The sequence below is a fragment of the Pagrus pagrus genome, assembly GCF_965226575.1.
Source record: "Pagrus pagrus genome assembly, chromosome: 21".
Taxonomy (NCBI): domain Eukaryota; kingdom Metazoa; phylum Chordata; class Actinopteri; order Spariformes; family Sparidae; genus Pagrus; species Pagrus pagrus.
The window spans coordinates 3,145,169-3,172,039 of NC_140208.1; the positions used below are offsets into that span (position 1 = coordinate 3,145,169).

Sequence of the window (26,871 nt, forward strand, 5' to 3'; positions counted from 1 at the left end):
GTGGGAGCTGAGTTCGGTTTTGTTTTTCACATTGATTGGAGAGTGCATAATAAGTTATTCTTCATTATGGGTGTGACTCTGCAATTTTTATGCCATGGTTGACAGCTGTGCTGCAGGGGGTGAAGGTAATGTGGCCGAACCTCCAGTCACTCGTATGGTATCACCTATAGTTGATTAATTTCTCAATCTGTGTCAACTGTTAAATATTCCTTCTGGTTGTGTTATACATAAGAATAATTCGCTCTTAGATAAAAAATAATTGTCAATGTTCAGAAAATGGTGGTTTTTCATACAGTACTCCATCTTTAGGACATATAGTTTCATTGTTGTAGTGCCGGTAACTTTAAATAATGTATAGGCAGTGGTGTAAATGGGTTATGCAGCAGATCCCTTTCTGTGTGGGTGAATCGTGCATCGATCTGTTGGTAATACCTCCGGATATCGCAGCGCTCTCGAGAGTTAAGAAGAAAGCCGGGAGCTGGTCGGTTATTCGCTCCTCCCTCACTCTTCCGTGTAAACTTATTTTTCATAGTTTGTCCTGTTTCATTGCTGTTCATTGTTGAGAGAAATGTGCACGTTTTGAACTTGTATAATGTTTTTTGTGTTTCTGGCTAACGTATTCAGCATGGAAGCTAACAGTAGCTAACGTTACTGTAGCCAAGTCCATTGAGTCGGATTGTTTGTTCTAGCATGTTCCACGTCATTGGCTTCGGCTAGGCCAACCAAGGATGTTATAACTACACCTGGACACAGCCATGGAGGCAAAGTCCCATTCATTTCTATGAAAGCTGCTCAGTAGCACATGAAGCCGAAATGACTCGACATTGTGAGCGTGCACACTGGAGACCTCCGCCGACCGAGCTGGTTAACTTCCACTTTAGCGTCCGGCTAACTTGAATGGGGATAAAATAATTGAATCATGCCGCTCTTCTAGAGAGTTTCCAAATGCTATTTGATCGAATGTCTCAAAATTCTCTGAATCCAGCTCGTTAAATGTGATTTGTTTTCCTGTTTCTTTACACCTTTATCATAGTTAATATATTTGGGTCGTGGACAAAACAAGACATTTGAGGACGTTATCTTGGGCTTGGGCGCCATTTTCTAGAGATTTTAAAGATCCGACAACTAATCGTTTAATTGAGGAAATGATTGAAAGATTAATGGACGATGAAAATTGAAAAATCTTACTACTAGCAGTAGTAGCTGTTGTATTTTGAAAGCATCTCTTGTGTATTTTCTGTCTCTCATGTCCCCGGAGTGGTTTTTGTCCCGCTGCTTGTGCTGATTCCACAGTTAGATATCGCTGATGAGCTCTCATGGACTTCCTAATGAGAGTTACTACTGGAGATACTCATCAGTGATCAATGTTTTTCTTTGGTCTGGCAACTTCCTGTGGGTAAATGAGCGTCTGTGTGCGGGTGATAGCCTGTTTGCAAACCCCTTCTCTCCCTTCTCACTGCACTGCTGTCTGTCTCCCTCCCCGTCTCCCTCCTTCCTCTGCCTGCCCCCTCGTTCCCTTCTTTTATCTCCCCCATCTTAGATAAAAGCAAAAGCGCACATCGCCAGGGAACAATTAGTCTCGGCCATCTCCAATCACCATTGCACATCTCAATCTCCCCTCATTTTTGCAACCCTATCTTCCTCTTTTCCAGGCACAGAATTAACCCAAACCGCTTTGGGAAATGCCCAGGCACTCCAACTCTAAAGGCACCTCAGAGTCTATTTTACATTTTATCTCTCGTTTGCATCCGTTAAGCCCTCCGTCTTCCCGGTCGCTCTCTCATATATCATTTTCACTAGTTCTTTTTCTGATATCGCTTAACCCGAGTTTTCCCTTTTTCCTCGCCCGCTTCATTGTGAATTCGTTCTTCACACTGACAGAGACTTCACTTCACAGTGTGACTTTCTGATTAGCCGTGTCTGTGTTTTGGCTCTGCTTTTTCTGATGCCGCTGCTGTGAAGGGGGGCTTTCTTCATGTTTGACTAGCTTAAGGGATCAGATTTTAACAGAACGCAGCGCAGTCGGGATGGCAAGGGGCACAATTTCCAACTTGAAAATGCAAGGTAGTGATGTGAGTTGAATCCGACAGATCAATACTGTGTGGTGCTTTATTGAGTCTCCTCCGTCGTCTCCTGTTTGTTATAAATATTTATTCGGTATACAGGCCGCTGCAGCTCAGTTCAATCAAAGTATTGTTTATGAATATGCATTGAGGAGATGCTGGTATGTATGAATATTCATTGTTGACCTATCGAGATGTGTCATGCACTTTTGAACCGCGAACAACTGCTAATATGTTTGTAATATCTCTTCATGTAGCTCTGTGTGTATGTAAACATCCATCTGTTTGTTTCATACGTTTTCTGAAGTACATCAGTTCCCAGTTCATTGGTCGACCTCCCTAAAACCACACAACATCTGATTTAAAGAGGTGTTGATTCAACTTTTGGAGGCTGCAGTTACTGGTGCTGGTGCTGGTGTGTGCTGGAATTTAAACATCAATATAATACCTTGGAAAATATCGGTAGTCGATACCACAGGGACAAATTGACGCTACGTTGAGGGCACGGCAGCATCTAAATGAATTTACTTGTGACCACAGTCAAAGTCCTAAAGTCCTTTTCCTATCTACTGAGACTCAGCTGTCTGAGATTCCTCATGTCTGATAGCTCTGAGGGGGATTAGCTTAGCTTCAAGAATTACAGATGGCTGTTGGGCCGACGACAGGCCAGCACATCATCATCAACAGCAGTTTACTGGGCCGTCTTGTTTAATGCTTCAGTGGTGTAGAAATGGGAGCTGTCGCCAACAACTTTGGTCATTTACGTTTTGTGAATGAGGCCCAATAAGTTCTCCCTGGACCCCAAAAAGCCCATTTCCATGATCAACATATAACATAATCAAGTTAATATCAGCTATGTTACCATCTTTATTGTATTCCAGCTGCTTTGAGACTCACATTTTGTCCTTGACGTGATTGTTGAGGGACTCGTTGTGGTGTTTGTCACACAGTGGTAGATGTTGTGAGACCAAATTGATGAGCTTTTCTCACATTTTGACCTGGACATCAGCTGAAACTAAGGATTTCATTAGTCAAATGTATATTTCTGTGGAAATCCGTTGACACTGAGGTCTGTCCGAATATTTTCCATCACACAAATTGCTTTTTAAAATTTTTCTGTGCCAGGGTGAGTCATTGTGGTGTTTGTAATGTACACTGTGCTAGAATCTTTATCGTCACTGATCCCTCGTTCATTCACTTCAAATGCAAAGTATTACCAAGCGGCCCTCCTGCTGTCAACCAGAAACCGGTCGTGGATGCTCTACATTTTCCATCTTTAATGAGTTTTAACACTGTGACAAAGCAGAGCGAGTGAGACGAGTGACGAGGAGAAGAAGCACTATGAGTGAGTGAGATGAGGTGGGGCTGTGTGGGCACTGCAGCAGAGCGAGAGCGAGAAAGCACAGCATGTACCGGTGCGTCCATACTCTGAACAATGAGTATTGAAACTGTTTCTATCTGAAACAATATGAATCGAAAAAATTATATTCTTGACAGCACTTAGTACATTTTTACTGAGAGTTGTCTCCAGTGCTTTCATCAAACCATTCAGGATTTATCAGTGAGAGTCGGCTAGAAATTACAACAGCAGCATAAAGAAGAATTGCCAAGTCTGCCAGCATGGGAGCGTTCAGAGCTGCAAACTCGGGATGTTTCATTACGTTGCGTACCTGCGTGATACGATTCTATACCTGACACAACGGAGCAATCTCCTCGTCAAACTAAGCGTGTACTTCCTCGAAGCCTCGGTAACAAATCTGAATCTGTGAGTGAAAGTGAAAAGCTTGTAAATCATCTCCGCTCTCTCACTCTATTTAACTTTCATCCCTTATTTTCCTCCTTCGTTCCTCCGCTTATCAGTCTACCTCCAGTGGATTTGTGGAGCCAAAATTGAAGAACAAAATATCAGGACCATAGATCATTTTGACAGTTTAATTTCAATGCCTGATTATCAGTCAATTTGATAATTATATTATCCAACCATCCAATTAATGTGTTCTATATTTACAATGATCATCAAGTAAGCTCTCCATTTTTGCATCATTTATCAAGGGTGAGATATTAGGACCACGAGGGACCTTGACAGGCTGCGCACGAGGCTTTCGGTGATTGAGATAGAAATACCGGTGTGTTGCCGCGCTCAGCGTGTGCATCAGCCTGTGGAGACGTTCTCGCTGGTGTTCCTCAATCCGTTCCTTCACACTCGGCGGAGCGCGTTCGAGAAAACACAGAAGGAGCGAGAGACAAAGCGAAACGGAGTGGAGGCGAACGAATGGTGAAAGGATTTCATGCCTCCTCCTCGGCTTCGCTTCCCTCCTGTCTGCTCTGAGGAGAAAGTGGTGCGCCGTGCCAATGAGTTACCAGTACACAAACACAGAGCAGGAGACGCAGGAGCAATCTATCATGACTGGATGTCTCTGCTTCTCCTCGTCCCTGTTAGCCAGACAACTCTGACGCTCCCAGAGCGCGTCGAGATCACCCCAACGCAAGCAGCGAGGGATTAGGTAGCGCCGAACGGGACACGTTCAGAAAAGGTTTTCCATCTGGAGTGTGGCAGCTTGGTGTTTACACGCCAGTGATAATCAAACACAGCAGAGTTTGCTTTTGTCTTACGTGAGATCCTAGCATCTGACCATCGACAATCTGTTACAGTCAGATAGATGTGAGCGCCGAGTGCGGTTCTGTTCAAGTCTCATTCTGATGTTTTTCAGTAGTTTGACAACTTGATGTTTGCTCTTCATCTGTGCCCACCTTATCAGGATGAAAGATAAGTTGCCTTGAAATAAATTTGCTCCGCTCTCTTTCTCATCCCCAAAGCTCACACATCTTTTCCTGTCAGTCTTTAGTCTGTGTTTTCATGTGCACATTCGTGCCTCCGGGTTCACGGATATGTGTGGGATTCAAGAGTGGGTGTTCTTTATTCGGATGCTTTTTTGAGGTATTTTCTGATATCGCTCGGTTGAGCAGCGTGATGTCTTAATAAAAAAATAAAAAAGAGGAAAACTTCAGTTAACTCAGTTTCTTTATTCTTTACAGATGACGTGCCTCCCTACTTCAAGACGGAGCCGGTGCGTAGCCAGCTGCACCTGGAGCGCAACAGGCTGGTGCTGACCTGCATGGCCGAGGGAAGCTGGCCACTGGAGTTCAAATGGATCCACAACACCACAGAGCTGACCCGCTTTTCACTGGAGTACAGGTAGAGTCAGACTGAATACATCTGATTGACGGCTACAACGATTGGTCCAATAAATTAATACAAAGCCAGCGTACACAAATACATCTGGTCAGATTAATAACAATATCACTTTTTTAAATATTATATACGCAGTGCTGTCATGTTCACTCAACCTTATCTGCTCATGTAGGCCTCGACCCATTGAGTCATAAAGCTTTGACATGTTAATCAGTTCTCGGTTTACCTGGCCTTTTTTTTTAACTCTACATTTACTACGAGGGATGCAGCATATGGATTTTACAGCCAATCCCAATAACACGATACTTACCTGCTTCTCATGGCCGATACCGATAAGATAACCGATATTTCACTAACCCGTGGTCATGTGGCTCCACCCAGTCGCATCAGTTCGACATGTTGAATGCATCGAGCTCATGATGCACTTCTTTGCTCCATTACTGGCTATGATTTCACTGATACCAATATAAAGCTTATTCATCAGGTTGATGTTCATCATGCATCACTGTTTACTACTGAACAATTCAGAAAGCAAAAAAAATAGTGTCCGGATGTAACACTGCAGTAATACTGTAGTTCAAACAGGTTTAAGGTGTGCAGTACTACTGTACTACTACTAATACTACTAATATTTTTGGTAGTTTTAAGTAACTTAACATCATTTTATGAAGCAATTGGACTGCTGATTATTCCTCTTTTCAAGAGCCCTTAATAAAAGCATTGAATCTTATCAAAAGGCACGAAGGACAATATCATGAGCGCAAAATTAACATCAGTGTAAAACATCAGTTAATCAATTTCCTTGGCTGAATGAGCCCCGAGTATCTTTACAATAACAAAACTACTAAATGTTTTAATTAGGTCTGGTTTCCCAGCTGCTCCGTGAAGCCTACGAGAAATAAGAGTATTTCTCATTGAAAGTAAATCGAGGATGAATAATATGCACCACTGTTATGAAGACTCGAGCAGCAGTCAATCATTGCCCGTGGCTGTAAAAAAAATCAAAGTTGGAGAAAACAAATAATTTAACGGCTGCTCTCTGCGTCCGTCACCTCAAATTAAACACCACATTTCCAATTGATCGTGACTGAACTGCTTCTATCTGCGCAATTAAGGTAAAGACTCCAAACTTAACGGCGTTTTTTCAGCCTTCACCGTTCGCTCTCTGGCCCTGTAGTGCAGTGTAGTATTCTGCATGTACACTTTTCTCTACACATCCTAGAATATCTTACTAAATAAAGACGTAGCTCTCGCAGCCTTGCCTTTTCTCTCTTTCTCTTCTTTTTTTTGCTTCTGCCTCTCTGCTTTACCCTCGTGGCTCCTTGACCTCCATCACTCTCTCCTGAGAGGCAAGGCGCACAAGCGAAAAAGCGAGTGAATGAGGGTCAGGGCGAGAGATAAACCGCCTTTAATGGTAACTGGAAGATCTGTAATGTGACAAACATTGCTCTTATCGCAGAGAGCGGTGTGTCTGTGCAGCATGTGTGCAGACGGCAGTGTGAATGAAGCAGGGGAGGAGTGAAGGAAGGCTCTCCGACACACACTTTGCTGATCTTAGCTGTACCGTCGTGGTCGTATGTGAGAAGGAGCGCGTACGTGGAAACGACAGAGGGTGAATGTGCGAGCAACATCAGCCCTGTTGATGGAGTCGGGCCTGTCTCCTGACAGACTCTGGAGACAGATAAGACCAGAGTGGGAACATTGGGGTAGGAAGGGCAGAAGTGACACACACATGTTAGAACAATTGATCACAACACCACTTTCTGTGGCGCCTCAGGGCATCTTTGACTGTGCTATTGGGTGATAGAACGAGCGAAGGCTGCACAGGATCCTGCATGTAGAAGCAAAGTGTGTGTACAGTGTTTTCGACTCGAGGTGCTCAGGCGTGACGTAGGAGGAGGAGTTGGCCCCTGAATAAATTGACAAAGATATCCACAGCGTAGAACGTGCTCCCTGATGAACGGGCAAGCAGAAAATGATGCATCTAATACAACATATTTTACCCGCCGGCATTGATTATGTATCAGCTGAAGCCGAGGCAGTCCATGATTGTGCAGTTATGCATGGTGTAATTAGAAAACATATTGATCGTTGCCCCGTCGTTCATTTTTAAGGTGCTTTTTTTGTTTTGTTTGCCACCAGGTAGGATCTGCTGGGCTCCATTTTAATACTGCCTCAAAGGGGTAGAGCTGCTGAAATGAACTGAAATCCAACCTGCACAAAGAGACAAGCACTAACGAATAAGGATATTTCTGCCACTAGGGGTCACTCAGTAGAGCGCATACCTCTGCCAAGGCCCAACAGTCCCCCTTTTGTACTCACTCATAGATGCCAGCCACCTAAATACGCCTGATACTTTAAATCAAGATCCTGAGAAATTTTAACGAAAATGTCAATAAACGCCCTTTCTAAGAAAGTTAGAAAAACTGTCTCGGACAGGCACCAAAAGTCAATGTGCTCTATTCTGGGCCGAGACCCGTCCTCCGTCCAACTGTCACGGAAATTCGTTCAGTAGTTTTTGAGCAATCCTGCCGACAAACCAACACACAAACAAACAAACCGATACAGGTGATATATAGGGATGGGCACAAGCAAAAAATGCTATTCAATAATCACTGGGAACTATTCGACAAATAAGATACTTGTTGTTATTGCGTTTTTTCAAGGTGCCAGAAAAAACATGGGGAAAAAAAGCCAAAACCATAGTCTCATAAACTATTGACTATCCCTGGTGAAAACACAACCTTCTTGGCGGAGGGAAGGAGCGGTATAGTGTGACAATGCCCTGAAGTAGCGTGGGATTGTGCACGTTCAACATAACTGCATATGAAAATCTATCTTTCTTTAAGTTACAGCAACAGGCAACCGAATAAAACACAGTTAACTTCAGTAAAATTACACATTTCTCCGCATTTGAAGATTAATGGAAACATTTCTTATCGTGAAAGAACACGGCTCAACAACAACAGACATCTGAATGTGAAATATTACATATTATACCTACAGTACATCCTGTTTCACACGCCACAAAAGGGAACAAAAGATACGATCTCATGGTTAAGTGCAACATTTGTGCCTCTTCACTTTATTTTCTTGTGTATTGTTGGCAGCTTTCTGTATGTGAAAAGCCTGTTGTTGTTGTGTTGTTGTTGTTTGTGTGTGGGTTGTGCAGCGCTCCTCGTTGCTCGAGTCGCCCTTTCCTCTGTGCCAGGAGAGTATTTGAGCAGAGCAGACCCCCATATTAATGAGGTTATGGTAGAGGTCCCCAGTGCTGAGTGCTGCTTTAAATATTGACACCGTGCGACTTGACCTTGTGTCCTCTGGCAGCCGATCAATACTGCAAGGTGTGCTTGTGTGGGCATTACTATTCAACATGTAGGTGTGTGTGTGTGTGTGAGAGAGAGAGAGCTGGAAGAGGTAAGCGAGTGGCACAGTTTTAGTGATCTGCTAAAGGAAGTGCGACATTTTGTGGAGAACAGGCTCAGCATCGACTGCTGTCACACAACAGCAACATCACCTATAGTATCCGAGCGCCGACCACCCACACACACATATATATTTCTAGTTTGGCCGGCTTCCTGCTTCCTTTCTTAACTAAATAATCATTTAAATGATTTATCTCCAAATTAAAATTCAATTTAATTAAGATTGAAGATTACATCCAGTAGCATTGAGGATTTTTTGAACCCATAAGCCAGCGAATTATCCGGCACACGATCCTGCAGTAGATCAAAATTGTGTATAAATACACAGAGTGGCACCGCGGCTTCCTATCACATGACCAGGAGAAACCTCTGGGGCGTTTACCTGGCATATGTCCCCGTCACAAGTCTTTATGCTGCCAATTAACCTAGAAACTTAATCAAGAGAGTTAATTATTAATCAAACCTCAAGAGTCCTTTTTGTTTGTCAAGTGGTTTCTCGGCGTGCGTCGATGGAGTGTAACCTCTGTTTCCTCGAGGGAGTAGTTACCTTTTCCCCCAATTTTCATATTGTAATGAGAGGAACAGGCAACTTGAGGTAATCTATTCAGAAGTCAGTCACAGAAGGAGCAGCACGGTTGACAGTTTCGCGCTGATTGACTGTACGTCTCCGTCCTGTCTCGTTGTCGACTTTCGAGAAGTTAAAATTAGTTCTACGATACAATCACAACAAAACAAGTGCTTCTTCTTTTTTTGGGCAACTTTGCTTTTCACCATCGAAGCGAGAAGAAAAACAGAAAATGAAATAAATTGACATTTTGACAGCTATCATAATAGAGTGTCACTTCTGTCTCTCCAGTAATGTGTTCAGAAATAGGCCTCTAATACTTTTGTATCAGTGCTGTCAAGTTCCCTTTATAATCCCATTCAAATGTCATCGCTTACTATTTTTAATGCTCATGCACCGTTACACTGTAAACACAGGCTCATGCACTACCAGCGACATAATCAGCATGTTGTTGTTATACAGTCCGTCCGTCTTGTTGAGCAATTATTAAAGTCGCTGTGTTGTCGTCGTTTTAGCGTTTCTTTTAGGGCGAGGTTAGACGTGTTACTGACCAAACAGTAACTCAGTTACAGCAGCTTTGAGCTCAGACACTAGTAGACCCTGTGATGAGGAGATGTTGTACAGTTAGAGGTTAACATTAGCACATTCAACGTGAGGTTGTGATTCGGAAAACTTTATTGTTATTGTAAATCTCCTCAAAAGCACTTCCTAAGTTCTGCTGGGACGGCTAGCAACAAAAATCAACAGCAATATTGCACCAAATGCTTCGTATTGCAACAATACTGTAGGGATGACTATTGGTACTTTCACAAAATATTAACACAATGAGAAATAATCATCAGTCAGGTGAATAGAATGACAAAAAGTAGGTAAAGACGAGTATAAGAACAAGCAGAACAGTCTGGTGATGCTGCCTTTAAAACCAGGAACAGACGACACTTAACGGCATCATGATAAAACAATATCTAAAATCTAAGATGACGTATTGTCTCATATCATAACAATATAATATCAATACATTACCGAGCCCTTGTAAAGAGTCACAGCCTTGTTTTTCCTGAAAAATCCCCACTCCATCTTCCCCCGTGTCTCTTCACCCTCTTGATCTCTCTTTCATCCCCCCTCTTTGTTCATCCTGTCTGCCTCAGTCTAATCCACTCGTATACGTGAAGTACCGCTGAGCATCCACAGTTTTTTTTTTTTTTTTTTAACAGATATAATTTCATGGTGGCTCTGAACAAATTAACACAGGTTCAATACCATATTTTTCCGTGTCTGGGGGACAAGATGACGAGCTGAGCTTGCTAACTAGATGGAAACGAAGGAAAAGCAGGGGGGCAAAGTAGAGGGTAGATGACGGCGTGTTTTCTGTGTGTGTGTGTGTGTGTGTGTGTGTGTGTGTGTGTGTGTGTGTGCGCAAGTTCTGCTTATTAGACCCCACACACACCATCAAATATTCTGATGTTGTGATGCATGTGATTGAGCTTCAAACCATTTCATTTCCCTGAGTAGAGTTGGCTCCAAACTTAATTGAAAGCAGTGGTTTAGTGTTTAAGTTTCTATTTTTTCCGCTGATTGATTCTCCTTCTGTATGTTTACTGGCTCCAGCCCTTAATTATGAGATGTAATCTCAGCAAACAAATAGAAATTAAATAACGTCGAAAACAAAAAAACACCTTTTTATATCCATCTGATTTTGGCTGCCACGAACAAGCAGTTTGTCATAAACAATCCTAAACGTCCTCAAAGAGCAGAATCCTCCACAAACGCACAAATTGGACAGTGTTAAACTGTCTTGCTTCGTAAGTAACCGTCACACACAGCCCGAGCAGTTTGCTCGTTAGCAGGTTGGAACAGCACAATGTCCCACGTGTTTTATGTTTGGATCAGAAGCAGGGTTAAGGTGCATGTTTGGAAAGTGAAATGGAACAAAGAATAAACAAAACTTGCCCAGTAACTCACTTTCATTCACATTTTCCATACGCGTCCTCCAATTTGTTTGTTTTCTTCAGTTTGGCAGACGAATTCATGCGCCGCTCCGACGGCTGCGGCTCATTTCCAAACTCATTGTTTCACTGAGTCGAGTTGAATTTAAACTTTTCTTTTCTTTCTCTATTTAATGTGTGGCAGTTCCTCTACATATACTCTAATTTTCTTTCTCGAAAGGCCGTCAGGCTGTGAAGAGCCCTTATAGTGTGAATAAAGCAATAAATGTAAAAAATAAATCAAATAAATATTAAACATGCAGAGCCACTTCACTGGGTGAAATGAGAGTATCCTTGAAGAAAAATCCCGGCTATTATACAGTCATGTACGATTGTTTCCATGTAGACTTTAACAGAGTGTGAGTTCACAGACTTTCTAGTGGACGAGGAACAGAAATTGATCCAGTTCCATCAGATTATAAGATTGAATGGTTCAGTGAGTAGGATTGCGTATAATCACCTGAAACTGAGAGCCGTTTTGTTTTTGTTACCTTGCTCCTCGTTTCCACACAGTTTCTATGGTGTCCACGATGTCCAACATAAACCCTCCCGATTTTCCCGGGAGACTCTCGTTTTTAATTGTCCTCTCACAGGTTACCTCCTGGGTGTCACAATCCTCCGGTATTACTCCTGATTTATGACAATTTTTGACACTTTTTTTTCCCTTTTTAATTATCGTAACCTTTGTCGCACACTGAACAGCGTGTAGTCTGCTGTACTGCTCTGCCTCGTCCTCCTCAATTGGCAAGAAGTGGAGAAGAGAAAGCGTATTTCAACAAATTACAGACGACCTAAGTGTTAAAGTAGACGGGGCTGTGAAATTGGCCACGTACATTTTTTCGTGAAAAGTTCTACATTTTACTTCACACCACAGATTTATGTATCTTCTACGAGTTTCATGGTCACCGTAGGTTCCCCCACATGAGTGGAAGAGGAGATTGAGGCGATAAGTATCCAGCTTGTTGGCAGTCTGCTCGATGCCACTAAATCCTACACACTGCTCCACTTATTTGATAGTGATATCCACGTTCATGTTGTCACCATGTTAGTTCTAATGAGATCAGCGATATTCTTGCTAAGGAGAAGGAGTAGCACGAAAACATCCAATTACAGGCAGAAAACTTGCCTGTACTTGACTCACATCATGTCGGCGACAGAGCCAGCCAGAAAGCATCGCTCTCTCTCTGGATGACCTTAATGGATTCCCCTCTGTAACTGGAAAAAAACGTCCATTTTCTATCTGCCTTGCACTTCTTGTTCTCCACAGCCCCCAGATACAATAGATTTTTTTTACCTTTGTCTCAACATCCTTGCACTCGCTCATGCCCTGTTTCTTTTTGTTTCTTTTTGTTGTTTTGCAGCAGAGTGGAGTGAGTGAGTGTCAGAAAGAGGACAAAAAACAATGTTTGTTTTATTGTACACCTTTAGTTTGTTTGTGTATGATTGTGTCTTGAGTTTCAGTGTCGTTGCACCGTCAGCAGATGTAGCTGCTTTTCTAAAGGGTGATACACAGCCGTGACAATAAAACACAATAGGCACAAGGACAACTGATTGTGTTAACATGACTTACTGACACGGCATGTGCATATGAACGTTGCCTCCATCTCCACTCATGACTGTGTGGACAACAATATGGTGCCTGCAGTTCGATACGGTGCGATAGAAACATACTGGTGAGGCTCCTAAACGTTTAGCGCTGACCTACATTCAAATGGATGCTGGCAGGGATGCTGCCGTCTGCAGGCTTCCCTCCGATTAAAACAGACCCACACAGTATTCCTAAAGAAAATGTGTGGCTGATGGTTTTTAGTGTCATACAGCGATCGCAATAAACCACATGTCACATTTTATACAAAAGGACCCAAGACACACGCAGAGGCAGGCAGGTAAAGGAACAAAAAAGTCCAAAATCCAAGTAACAAAAGGGCAGGCAACAAAAAGGGCAGGCAACAAAAAGGGCAGGCAAAGGAGAATAACAAAGTCATACAAAAAACAAGGGCAAACCAGAAAATCACAAGGAGCAGATCAGGAACACAGGGAGCACACGAGGACCTGAGAACAGACGAACCGACCAAGAATGAGAATTAAACTAATGGCAGGAGGACACTGGGAACGCTAACGAGGCTGATGTGAGCACAGGAACGCAGGAGGGAAACAGGACACCGGGAACACAGGTGAGCAGGAAGTAGAAAGTGTCAACACGACACGAGAGGATATACCTACAAAATAAAACAGGAAACCAACAAACCAAAAAAAACAAAACCATGACACCACGTGTGTCAAAGATGGAGTAGTGCTCGAATGAAGTACCCACTTCATACAGCTTTAGTTACTTGCTACTTTTCAGATTACATCTTTTCATACAGAAAATGTCCAACGAAAAAAACACGAATCTCTCTTTTAAAATAACTCTTAGATCAACTCTAAAATGCATCATCACGCAGCTGAAACAAGCCTGTTTCTCTGAGCTCATGAAAAGTTGATTTTTTTAGAGATGAGTGGTTCTCACAGGACAAACAAATTCTGATCTTACTGAATGTGATGGTGATGAAACGAACAAACAAAATAAAGCTTGACCTTAAACATCTAAAGGCAGTGAAATGCAACATTGCACATTAATGCAGCTTTAATATTAATCAAAAAACATCAGATATATTAGCAAAACACTAACAGGGACCATTTTACTGCATAATGTGTATTTCTCTTTTTGATAGTTTGAGTTCATCTTGCTGATAATGCTTAATAAGTAGCCATCAAACTCCTTCTGCTGCAGCGAACTATTCTCTATTTGAAAATGTGCGACAGTGGTGCTGATGTGACACCACGACAACACACTCTCTCTTTTTTAATCAACAGAATATACTAATCTTTCAATGCATCAGCACAGGCGGCTGCACAAGAATAACACAAACTCTCGCCTTCCTACTAGAGTTGTTTCTATTCTGATACCAATATCGGAAATGCCGCCGACGCTGCCAAAAATGCAGGTATCTATATCCGCGAGTATGCGAGTCTATGCACTGATCCGATACCACGTAATTTATAAACGGGACCCTGCTACTTCTTAGCTCTGCAAGTAAATGAGTCCTGTGAGCAAGTTTTAAGGTTTTATTGTCCTAGATTTCCTTTTTTTTTGTTCTTTTTATGTTATGACCAAACTGTCAAAATAGATAATGAAAGAATGTTATATGGCAATCATATGACATCCATACAGGGTTCAGTAGTATAAACAGCTGTTAAAAGAATAAAACTTGTTATCGGCCGATACCCAATCCCCAGGTGTTTGAATCGGTATCTGGAAGGAAAAAATGAATATCAGAACATCTCTACTTTCTAAGAATATGAATATGAATATTCCCTTTGTCATGGAGTCAAACTCTCTTTTATAGTGGTAATCCATCAATAGGAATCTTGAACCTTTTGGAGATTTTTTTTAGGTCCAACATGACCTTAAAATAAAGGCATTTAAACCGTTTAAAAGAGATTGCCTTTGGGGTTTCTTGTTATTTTCATGTCTAGATGTATCTCTATTCAAAGAGCACCTCTAACAGACCTAATTTGAGTCCAGGAAGTGCTCCTACCCCTAAATGTATTAATGATTGAATGATAACGATTTAATGACAGCTCTTGACATGTGATATCAGCTATCAATCAATCAATGAGCCCGCTCTGCCAGTAAGTGGGTACGACTGCATAGGAAGATCAACCTGCACCACCCAAGCATATGCATGGACAGTATCTGTATATCTTTCATACAACAATCACGCGTGCCTCCTTTTAATAAACTAGTATGAAATCAGATGCGAACAAGCCTCACTGCTGTCAGGACGGCATACATAGGAATGTCTGTGCTGCTGAGGGGAAGTCGGCTCTTCTAGGGATCAAGTCTGGCTCAGTATATAAAACACAAGATGATGAAGTGGAACAAAGTGACATAAAAAAGGAGTGACAAAACGCAGCTGACAATAGTTTCGTTGAAATTGTCTCCATCAGACAGTTGTCCATCTGTTTTCTCCGGAGAAAGCTCGTGGAGGCCGTCCCTCAGGGCCTGCAAGATGAATTACACACTATTGATTTCCAGTAGCTTTAAGCCAGGAGTCCCCATTACCTGTCATCTGTTGTATGTGTCGGGCATTAAGAAGAGAGAACAAGATCCGAATGAAGACTCTCATCCTATAGAATGTAGAAGGAGACCTCAACGCACGATTCAATAAACTTTCAAAAAGACATCCTCTCGACAATATGTAGCAAGTTATTGATCTGCTGTGGAAGCTGCTCTCAGAGACGTCACCTACAGCTCACTGAAGACCTGGAGATGATTGTGTTTCTACTTGTTGCTTTCGGTGATGGATATTTCAAGTCGTCGCGAGCAGATAATCGTCCTATTAGAGTAATGACACGCATCAATCCGGATCCATAAAATTAAAAATAAGCTGTCAAAAGTAATCATTTTTCCATTTTTTACTGCCTCTTGTTTATGTGATACTGAACGCACCAAGCTGCTGAGGTCTCCTCACATCGTGAACTCATTAACGAAAGTAAAGTGTCATCAAAGTGTTATAAAAAGGGTTATGACCTCTTCATGAACGCCAAACAATACAGAGAGAATTAAAAAAAAAAGAGCATGATTACTGCTTTTATTACGAGCTGTAAAACGGTTGTTGCGTGACGCGATGCATCGCATAAAGACGCTCTTTAAGATCAGGTCTCCGATGATCTGTTGTGTTTAGCAGAGAAAATTACATTAGCTGAAATTATAGAAGTTTTTTCTCTTTTAATGACAGCAGTTGCATTCATGCCAGAGATAAAAGATGCGAGCGCCTTTGTCGGCTCAACCCAGATTTATGATGTATCACCATTTCACTGTCATGCAGTTGAGGCATAATTACTATGTCGTCGGGATGTGGGTGTGAGGGGTTTATAAGCTCACTGTATAACCAGCAATTTAAGTAAAATGTTATCGGAGCTAACCTTCGGCGCAGGTAGGGATGTTATTATGGGGGAACACTCGCTGTAAAAGTGCACCGCAGTCATCTTCAATCAGAGATTATAGTTTTGCCAATCATTCCCCTACCATCCCTCCGTCATGTCGCTCTCCGAGCCACTTCATCCCCGGTCACTCCTCCCCTCTTTCTCATGTCCCTCTATCCGTCTCCCTGCCACTCCTCCATCTAATCATTTCTCCTGAGTGGGGCTAATTAAAGGGGATCTGACGGAGCGCGCTGACCACAGGAACATCAATCAATCTCTGTCCAACACAGCGAGGCCCCCGCTGACTCCCCCCGACCTGCTGCCAACGCGCAAAGCTCCGCAAAAGGTTAATTGTATTCATTATATAAGGGACAGAGCGAAAGATGGAGACGGCGACAGAGAGAGAGAGGGAGAATACTGTCTAAAGTCACCCTGAAGGTTCTGGCTCTAGGGGTGAATTCTTGGTAAGCGTCGGCGAGGTTAAACTTGGATCACCGACACCACCTGTCAGCTCCTAATGTCTGCTTCTTCTCCACCCAAACACGTGCCGCGAGGAACGTTTTTTTTTTTTTTTTTTGTCATTTGCAACCCTATTCCATCATCTGTTCACCTCATCTCACTTCCATTTATGCATAACACATAAGCGTGATTGTATTAATTTAGTTGATGGAACATATGAAAGGAGTCACACATCATTAATGAAGCCTCCTGATTAGTTGATTAAGCTTTAACAGACTTTGGGCTAAAACTCATTTAGTCCTTTGGGTCCGACCGATGCTGTCACTAATGAGGTTTGATACGGCTTCATTTTGTTTTTTTTGTTATGGATTTGAACAGGCTTCCAACACATCCAACCATTTTGTTATTGCAGCTCTTGCTTCCATTTGTTAGCAGCCACTTCCAAAGCACGGAGGCAGCTTTCCAGAAACGTTGATCTGATGTTAATGATGTAGCGTATTAGCCTGGTAATCAGACTGCTTCTTCCAGTGTTGTCTAACTCTTTTCACTGAGCCTGATAACGTGTTCATGTTGGAAGGTTTCGTTCTTGGAGGAGGATCGTCTTGTTGTTGAATTTATTTGTTATCCATCTGATGTCGACGAATAAGCCGTAATTGCTCAGAGAAGCTCCCTCGATATTTTAAAGGTTTCAAGTATAAGAAACGTGCTGATTTCGGCTTCATGAAACACATTATAAACAACCGTTTTCCCATCTCCATTCACCTTGGAAGTAGGTGTAGTTGTGCCAGAAACCCCTACTCTTCTTCTACATGTTATTTAACTTCCAACAATCCATTTTTCATGGGGGTTGGTCAGTAGCTTGCTATGAAGAAAGATGACAATCAGATACAAAGTTTTGATTGGTCAGTTTTGTCTCCAAATGGACAATAAGCACAGCACCAGGCCTATTTGGATATGTGTTTCAGAGGTCTACTCGCAAGGTTTCGCATTAATGTTTCCCTTTTCATACGAGTGGCAGAGCAAAACCAACAGGTGGCTGCTATGAATATCAAGTCAGTGATCTTGCACATTGAAATGTGGCCAGAAATTGAGTTTCCTGACACATATGAGACACATCGAATGGTGACAGATTAAAGAAAAACCTGGACTGAGAGGATAAACAAAAGAAAGATGTAGGTGTTTCCATACAGCGCAGGAGGGTTTCCAGCAGCATCGTCAAAAACACCAAATGAGACACTATCTTTTGAATGAATGTTTTATTGGGATGTTGGTTTTGCCTTTACTTTGTCACCCATATATATATATCTATATTTGATCACATAACAGTCAATATTAGGTAACATTACTCTTTTGGTCAGCTTGATCACAACAGTTGTCTGGGTTGTCTGTAGGCAGGTCTGTTAAAATATTTAGAATAAGAAGAAGTTTTAATTCTGTAAACTATGTGTGTGTTTTAGCCTCTTAAAAGGTTTAATGTACTTGCCTCTTCTCTCTTTGGCTGTTGGCAGTCTCTAAACACTTTTTACATGTTTCTGTTAATGTGCTGTATATTCAGTTGACCGCAGGTCAGGATTACTGTTTGTTCATCCCACATCACGCACAAATATTAGTGCTTATGGCTCGTTATGTTCCTCCCTTGTCCTCGATTGTGGTTTTATTTGTTCAGGTATTCAAACTTTCCGGTAAACAGCTTGTTGAGAGCTCTCCTGAACTTTTGAATTGCTCTCTTTTACTTCTCAAACATCTATTCCTGCAAAAACAGAAGCCAGTAAACGAAAGGTTAAATCACACAAACAGCATTTTAAACAGATTGCATGCGGTTACTATAGAAACCGTTACATCCCATCACTGAAGGTTACGCTCAGAAACTCTGTCTGGCACTGCGCAAAGCACTTTTGAGCAACATATCATGCGGGAATGTGACAGCAAAGATGGCAAGCGGCACACTCATAGTGACAAGTGTTTCACCTCCCACAAGAAGTATTTATTTTGACAAGAATGTGTTTCGGTAGAGTGACTCGAATTAAACATGTACAACTCGCTGTAGGCTAATTCACAACTTCTACACGTTGTGCCGCCATCTAACATGCCATTAGAGACTGAGACTGTGCAAGCACTTTAACAGTTGGCCGCTCCGTGTATCTCCCACTGTGCTGCCATTTATTAGTTATTATTGGAAGGCTGTTAAGAAGCTGATGCCTGGTGTTCTCAGCAGTCTGGATGCCTGATCTCTAAAATGAATTACTTGAATGACTCAAAATAGATGGCATCCATTCTGTATCTCTCACGGACACACCCCGGTGTATTGTAGATATCGAAAAGACACATCCACAAACATTGATCACTGATGAGTATCGACAGGAGTCTGGTTCCTGAAGCCAGTGGCCAATAGTTGTTAGTTCACAAGTGTTACATAGCTGTGGACATACAATTACACAAGCATCCTTGTTTTCATTGCTTGAGGGGACATTCATTTCCTGGACCCTTACGCTAACCCTAAGAGCTACTTCCCTAAGTCTAACCCTGACTACTACTTCCCTAATCCTGACCTTCAGAACAACTTTCCCAACCCGAACCTGAAGAAATACTTCCCTATCCCTGAGAACTAGCTCCTGAACTTTAAAAACTACTTCCCTGATACTAAGAAGTACTTCCCTGACCCTGACAACTGCTTGCCTTATCCTTACCCTAACCCTTGCCCTAACCTTGACCCAAGTCTTCACCCTCAGATTTAATGATGTATGTTATAGGGTCCAGCATTTTGGCCCCCTCAAACCTGTCCGACTCCACACTGTGAGGGGGGCTCCTGCTTTTAGGACCCCACAAATATAGGAAAAAACTAGACCCCACACACACGTTAGTCATTAGAGGCTCAGTTAGCACTCTCCTTAAAGCCAAAAGTGCATACTTGACCGCTTAATATCATCATAGCTCATCCCTGCTTCATCACACTCCCTGGTCTCCATCCAAGAGCTCTGCGGCTTATGTGTATCTTTGTAGTCTCAATGAAATGAATCATAAGAGTCGGGATAATGACTGTGATCGCTTATGGAAAGTCCCTCCACGAAGGCATTCACATTGTTGCAACAAGTAACTGAAGTCATTTTGTGGAAAATGAAACGCTTTAAATTCCTTCGCTGGAGTGTTGTGGGAGAATTGGTTTCAGGTGGTGTTTGACAATCCAACAAGCAAGTCGTTCACAGCACACTGACGCTTTCATACTTACTTGTAGTGTTTATATTTTACCAAACTGGAAGTGTAATTAAAAAACTGAAAAAATGAGTCAATGAGTTATAAGAACATCTGTGCATAGACAACTTACATTTTAATGCAGTGTATTTAATTTAAAATATACTTTTTTCAGTACGTTTTTAGTTGAATGCATCTGGACTTTTCAAGAGTGTGCAGTGTAACAGAAGATGCATTTTTACAGTGATTTACATCATGCATGTCAATCTGCGAGATAAGTTTTAATCATAGTTTCAGTGAAGTGTTTGCAGAACGACTGAGAGCCAGCATTTTGAACATCTTCACTTGTCACTTATTCTGTATGCATCAGCTGTATCGCCAGCTGTGGCTCAAGATCCACCGTGCTGTATATCAAGTCAGTAGTCTCCACAGAAACAGTCGCTGACACACACAGCAGGTTTATAAAGTATATGTTACGCTGCCTCCACATGGCAGGGAGGCAGTACTGCCGCCGCAGCTGGACACTGAAGTCAAGGTCATGGGGAGAGTGTCAACTGCTGGAGACATTTAGCGTCAACCTCTGTCCCAGGGGATTTTAGTGCAAACGTGCACGCGTGTGTGTTTACATAGAATAAATTTGAATGCGAGTCTTTGTTGTCTGTGCCTGTCTGTCTGTGTGAGTGTGTGTGTGTGTGTGCGTGTCTTGGGGGAGAGCATCGCTGCTGAAGCTGGGTTAGCCTCTCGAGCATCATTATCATTGGAATAAACAACAGCTAAGCTCCGATGTCCTCTGTGCCCTTGTTCCCTCTATTAGATGGTCTTAAGTTTGTGTGTGTGCTAAGACGCTGATGTGTGTTTGAGCCTATTTTCGGCACTTTCTTGTTTACAAAATTGCAAATGCCTGCGTTTGTGCTCTCACATAAGCACCCTTTTGATTTTCTACTTTTGTCTTAATTAGTTTACCAGTTTATTTACGATTTAGGAGGATCCTCATCCGTATCTCGTGTGTGTGTCTGTGCTTATTAAAGGTACCTAATCCCTTCGTTGGACCGCTCCCACGCCGGCTTCTACCGCTGCATCGTGAGGAATCGGGTCGGAGCCCTTCTGCAGAGGCGCACGGAAGTACAGGTGGCCTGTAAGTATCGACACGGGGACGCAGGTGAAACACAGATGAATGGACCCAGTGGATCACAGAAAAGGAGTGATGATAGATAGATTCAGAGAGGGAGTGTGTGCGTGTGTGTGTGTGTGTGTGTGTGTGTGTGTGTGTGTGTGTGTTTGACTGCCTGCAGAGTACACAGTATGCCCACACTCTGTTTGGCTGCCTTTGTATCAAGGACTGACTGGGGAGGGACAGATGCTGGCAGGGTGAAAGATCTACCTGCATATCATTCGGGGTGTTATCAACCCGGACAGCTGTTCCACTCAGCATTCTCATTAGATTGATATTGTTGCCGTGGTTGTTTTTAACTTTGCTTCATTTCAATATGACCGCCGCTTACTTCATTCCCTCTCTTTTGTCAACAACATCTGTCGTTTCTTGGTGAAAGCGGGGCTCAGACGCGCCGCCTTTCTGTGAATTTCCAGCGCCACTTTTAGGCCGCTCGGCTCACTCGTCTTGTTAACGAGCTATTACGGACGCGCCGCTGAGGTGTCTGGAGTGTTGTCACTTCAAATGCACCCTCCCCTCACCCCCCACCCCATAGGCCCTACCCGTCCTGTGCCCATTATCCCGCCTTCCCAGGGTATGCCAGGTTCATTGGCTTCCCCTTGTTCCAGCGACATTTGAGTGGATGTGACACGGCGCTGTACCTGACTGAACAATGCAGCCAACCAGGCGTGAGAAAGAAAGAGATGGGAGGGAGACAGAGAGGGCTTAGCAGTCCCACCGGTCCACTTCTTGAGTATTGGACAAACATATTGTAGCTGTAGCTGGCTTCTTCCTTCTGTATCTCCTCCTCATCCAGCCTCAGTCTGACTCTTTGTTGCTTCTGTCACTGTTTCTTTTTTTTGTTCTTTCCTTTCTCTCCCTCTCTCCTCGACTTTGTCTGTTGTCTGGCCACCACTGCTTTCTATTTATTTCCTGGCTCCCACCCCACTGTTATTCTGTTTCTCTTTATTCCCACCTCTTTCCATTTCCATAATTCTTTTCTTCCCTCTCATCAGTTGCTCATGAAGGGGTACGGACCGTGAGGCAAAGTAAAAAGGAGAATTAAGGACACCTGCAGAAGAATTGGATGAGATAGACAGGGGAGGGGGAGAGAGAGAAAAAGGAGACAGAGAAGGCAGAGATGGGGAGATCTCTTTTACAAGCTATTCCATTGAGGCGGCACAATTAGGATTGCGGAGACGCACCTCGGAGAAAGGGAAACATGCCGAGGCATTAGAGTTTAGGGAGGGGGGAGGAGGGACGTCGCATCGCCGAAACTGCAGATCAAAGTCGGGATTTGCACACTTCCCAGATTTTCATTTAAGCTAAGAACCACAGCTGCACCGCAAAGCCAGATTACCTTTTTTATTCTCTTTGAAAGAGAGCGACTGAGATAGGAAAATAAGATTGCCATCGATGCACAACCACTCCAACATCCCTGGTTCAAAGCCCCATACCTTGATCCCTACATTTTTCAAAGATATGATTATTTCTAAACGGTGTTAGAACTTAATTGAGTGTTTGATGTCGTGTTCAAATGATTTCAGCAGAGTTTTTGCTTCATTGTCTCCAGTGAATCGGAGAGACAATTATATGATCCTTTTCCTCGCCTCTCATAGAGCTGAAAACAATTTCTTGGTATTCAGCTGTCACTTCTTCAAAAAAACCTGCACAAAAGTCTGCACTTTCTCTTTCAGACAGCATCGGAGGACTAAGATACAAAGTCTGCTTGTTACCGCTGTCCTATAAAGGTGTACCGTCAGCGTGAGACATTCTGATTTGAACAGAGAACTGCAGCCGAGATCGAAAAACAACAATCAGACGTGAGATCCGTCAAAAAATTCTAGCCTGCCCGTAGATCTCAATCACAAATAGGCAGAGCGTGGAGCAGGGGATATTAGCACAGCATTTTTGTCAGCTTTTAAGATATAATGAGGCATGAGAGGAATAAAACCGCTGTAACAAATGAAATGTATTAGGAGATAATAGAACAGCGGCGGCGCTGGTCATCGACTATGCTGAGTAATGCACACATTTAGTGTGATCAAGATTGATTGCCCTCGATGCGTCCACACAGGAGGATGCTGAATATGAATATGAGTCAATTTAGCGTCCCCTCTGTGTCCCTCTGTGAGTCACTTCATTGTGCTTCTTCCTAGCTTTTTCTTGATGCACTGTGGAAACCATGGCAACAACACTGCGCTGTCCATCAAAATGGCTCCATGTAACATTTCAGAAACAGAAAGCAGATGGCAAAAAAACTCTGCGGGCGCCAAAAGTCAGATGCAAGAAAGAAAAGGGAATATTGTGTGCCTGTGACTTTACGTACCCTTTTCTCATTTCTTACTCTTCTGTTTGTTTGACTTCCTGTAGTTATGGGCAGCTTTGAGGAGGGTGAACGCTCCCAGTCGGTGTCTCAGGGAGAGGGCGCCGTCGTCCCGGCGCCACGCATTCGCAGCTTCCCCCAACCACAGGTCACCTGGTTCAGAGACGGGCGCAAGATTCCACCCAGCAGTCGAATGTAAGTGCTTTTATTTATTCATTTTTTTCTGCTTGTGTTTGTCTTTTGTGCTTTATCTTTATATTTGTGTTTGATCATGTGAATACTTACTGTTGCTCCGTTTGTTCCTAGGGCTCTTTGAGCGCTTTAGTTTGAGGGCGTCTGTTCCTTCCCGTCGTTCGTCATTCATCTCGCTACATTTTGTGCTAAAGGAGAGTTTGAATTTCTCCTGCAGAACAAGGCCCAAGACCAAAGCCGTTCTGGCACTGTGTGAAATGAAATCGGCCCCCCCCCCCCTTTTTTTCTCATTTGTATTTGAAAAGAAACCCAAACCAACCACTTTTATCTCAGCATATCTGTGTCACAGTCTCTCTTCATTTTGGTCTCCAAATAGGAGGCTGAGTGTTTCTTGAGTTCAGCTATCAATGCATGCCAGCCGGCAGCGCTGGTGTTTCGTACGGCACCATCAGTTCCCAGTGCAGGTATCGAGCACTGGAGCAATGAAATGGGCTTGTTGTGTTGCTCTCCCACTCTGATCACGTAAAATAGAAAGGTGTAAATGGAGAGGTCGACTGGGAAAGATGTCGTCTCTGTCCCATTCTGCTCTTTGGCCCAAGAAAGGAGCATTGGCCACTTTTGGTTCTTGAACCAAATTGGTTTTGTTTCAGTGTGCCCCAATGGCAGAACCATGAAAAATGAACACAAATGTTATTGATGTATTCAGGGTTATAAATGGTGCTCTGAGCATTGTGCTCCTAAAACACTGTCAAACTCACAATAGACACAAAAGGATAAAAATTGATGCAACAGAAGCGGAGATATCCACACACATTCTTCATTAACCTGGAGTCTACATTACCCACAATGCAACTTGACCACCAACAGTTGTTTCTGTATTATGCTACTATCACTTACCATGTTTTGTTGGAGACTTACTTGACTAAAACTGATATATAGATATTGAGAAGTTACATTTCGATTTTCATGATTGGGGGATTTCTAGCACAATGCATGCAAATCTGGCAACCTACTAGAATGTAACAGGCCGACGAAGGGCCAGGGCTGTGGTAGCTACTGTATCATGGAGGCAGCCAGTCAGAGGAGGGTTCAGTTTGGTATCAAGGATTATGTTGTTGATGATGGTCTTAAGAAGAGAACAGTGGTATGAAAGGTCTGTAGTTTAAAAGTCAGTCACACGACCACAACACTCAACTTCCTCTGTAACAAAAATAACCTCCAAGAAACGCACGTCTCTTTTAAGCTAGTATTTGCTGGTTAAACGTTAGACAGGCGCACACAGGCTGCAACAGTCTTTGCTAATGTTGAAAATAAAACTCAACTTTTCTGAACACTGATTTTAACTTATTCAGATGTCTAAACAAGGTTAGACCATCTTGATTTTGCATCACTTGACTTGTGACTTTCTTGACCTTAGCAATGTTTTTGACTTGACTCGATTGATTCTCACCAACTTGGGACTTGAAGGTTAAGACTCGCAACTTGCATGCGATTTGCACATGTGTGACCTCTGACGCCCACTGTAAGGGTAAAGGGTAAGTTCACCCCAAAGTCCAAGTCCCCAGAACCCCTGAGGTCCCCCTTTTTAAGCCAAAATCTTCATTGAAGCTGCCAAGCTAAACGCGTTAGCTACCCGTATGAAGTGGGTGCACGAGCCTGACCAAGCAACAAGGATGTCAGGATGCTCGGTGCTTTCGGAGACTTGGTTTATGCCAGACGAGCTGTATGGAGCTGCTTTATGTTTTTTTTTGGTCGTATTTTAAGTTTAAAATGTTCCCATAAGTTAATGTTTGGGTGAATTTATTCTTTAAGTCACTGCTCACTTCACACCGCTAGATTTTTATTTTGAAGTTTGTAATCTTCAGACTCAACTGAGAATCTCACAATGTTTCCTGATATCCATATTGATATTTTATTTCCCGCCTTTATGCTGGAATACTTTGTGTGTGTGTGTGTGTGCACCTGTGAATGTGTGTGTTTAAAAGGCACTTACCCCCATCTCATCACATCTGCATTTCATCGCAGTGGGAGGTGACCTTGCCCTTGGTTAGAGTGAATCTTTCTTATCAGCTCCTCATCATCAGTAATCATACCCTGACCTAGAATGACAATGAGACAGTGCTCAGACTGACTGAGAGAGCTGGAAGGCTGCGGATGGCCGTGGGTCAGCCGACCGCTTCGATTTTTGTTCTGACTTGTTGTGGAAATCTGAATTACCTTTGAGAAGTCGTTAAGAAAAAGGTCAAACAGCGGTGACCTGTGGAGCGCTCGCTGTGTGTCGAGGCTCCCGCAAGTTGGTGTTTGAAGAGGTTATTGTTTCTGAAAGTTTGGCCAACACTCTTTCAACTCTTTATTAGTTTCACATTTCTCTCCTTCAGCCTCCTTCTCCTCTCTCGCTTATTGTCTCGTTTATTTCTTCTGTCGATGTCTCCCTCTCCCTCTCTCTCTCTCCTCCTCCCTCGCTCCTTTTGTCTCCATTATCGGCCACCCACTGCGTGTACTTTGCTTCTCTTCATCCTCGCTTCCTACCCTCTAGCTCTGAGAATGCTAATTCCGCGCGCATTACCAAGGTCAGTGTGTGCAAATGAGCACCGTTGATAACAGGCAGCCGTTTTTTTTTTATTGAAAATCATTTAATTGAATTTGATTCGTGCCACTAGCGTTGACTCTGTAGAGGCATCAAAGTCTCGCTGGTAGGGGGAGACCGAGGGAGCGCCGGAGAGAGAGAGAGTTTCTTTGCCGAACTGCAAATGCTACCTTGATGAAGGCTCTTTCCAAGGACTAGTGCTCTCCAGAGTCAGTTCCAGCTGTTTGGTCTCTCTAAACATTGTCACACTGGCTGCTATTTATAATGGTTATAGGCATTGTGGGACTGGTTGTTCCAGCTTCAAGATCTATGCGTGTCTCTTCTATGGGTCAAGTTACAATGTGGAACAGCAGAAAATTCACTGGACCTCAACCATGGTGACCACTTTCTCTTCCTTTTTCTAATATCGCACACTTCCCTGCTGTCCTGCTTTTTACTCCTTCTCCCCCCTCCCGTCTCTGCTCATTGTGCCTCGCTCCTGCTATCCCTCCCTCAGGTGTCATAACTTTAATTTGCAGGCTCTCCAGGGGTTCATCTTGCTTCTTCTCTCTGTGCTCTGCGTAATCACACCTCAGCAATGGAGGAGAAGGGACAGAGCAGCCCAGAATAACCGTGGTAATCACCTCCAAACCGATCGAACTCACAGCTAATAAAATACACCCTTTCTCTGCAGGATGTTGTACTAGAACTACATCTTTTGTCGCATTGTATTTATGGTCGTTGTGATCAGGTTGACCTGTGCTGTGGAGCGCTTCTCGCTGGGTAT

At 43.1% G+C, this 26,871-nt stretch overlaps 1 protein-coding gene across 5 annotated transcripts in view; it reads left to right on the plus strand.

Moving 5' to 3' along the window:
* sdk2b (sidekick cell adhesion molecule 2b) overlaps nucleotides 1–26,871 on the plus strand; it is a 276,603-nt gene that overhangs the window by 182,271 nt on the left and 67,461 nt on the right. For all 5 annotated transcript variants that reach the window (XM_084341902.1, XM_084341903.1, XM_084341900.1 and 2 more), the window contains exons 2-4: nucleotides 5,100–5,259; nucleotides 20,879–20,985; nucleotides 23,374–23,521. In XM_084341902.1, coding sequence (XP_084198028.1) covers nucleotides 5,100–5,259; nucleotides 20,879–20,985; nucleotides 23,374–23,521 — 415 coding nt within the window. The remainder of the gene's footprint in view (nucleotides 1–5,099; nucleotides 5,260–20,878; nucleotides 20,986–23,373; nucleotides 23,522–26,871) is intronic.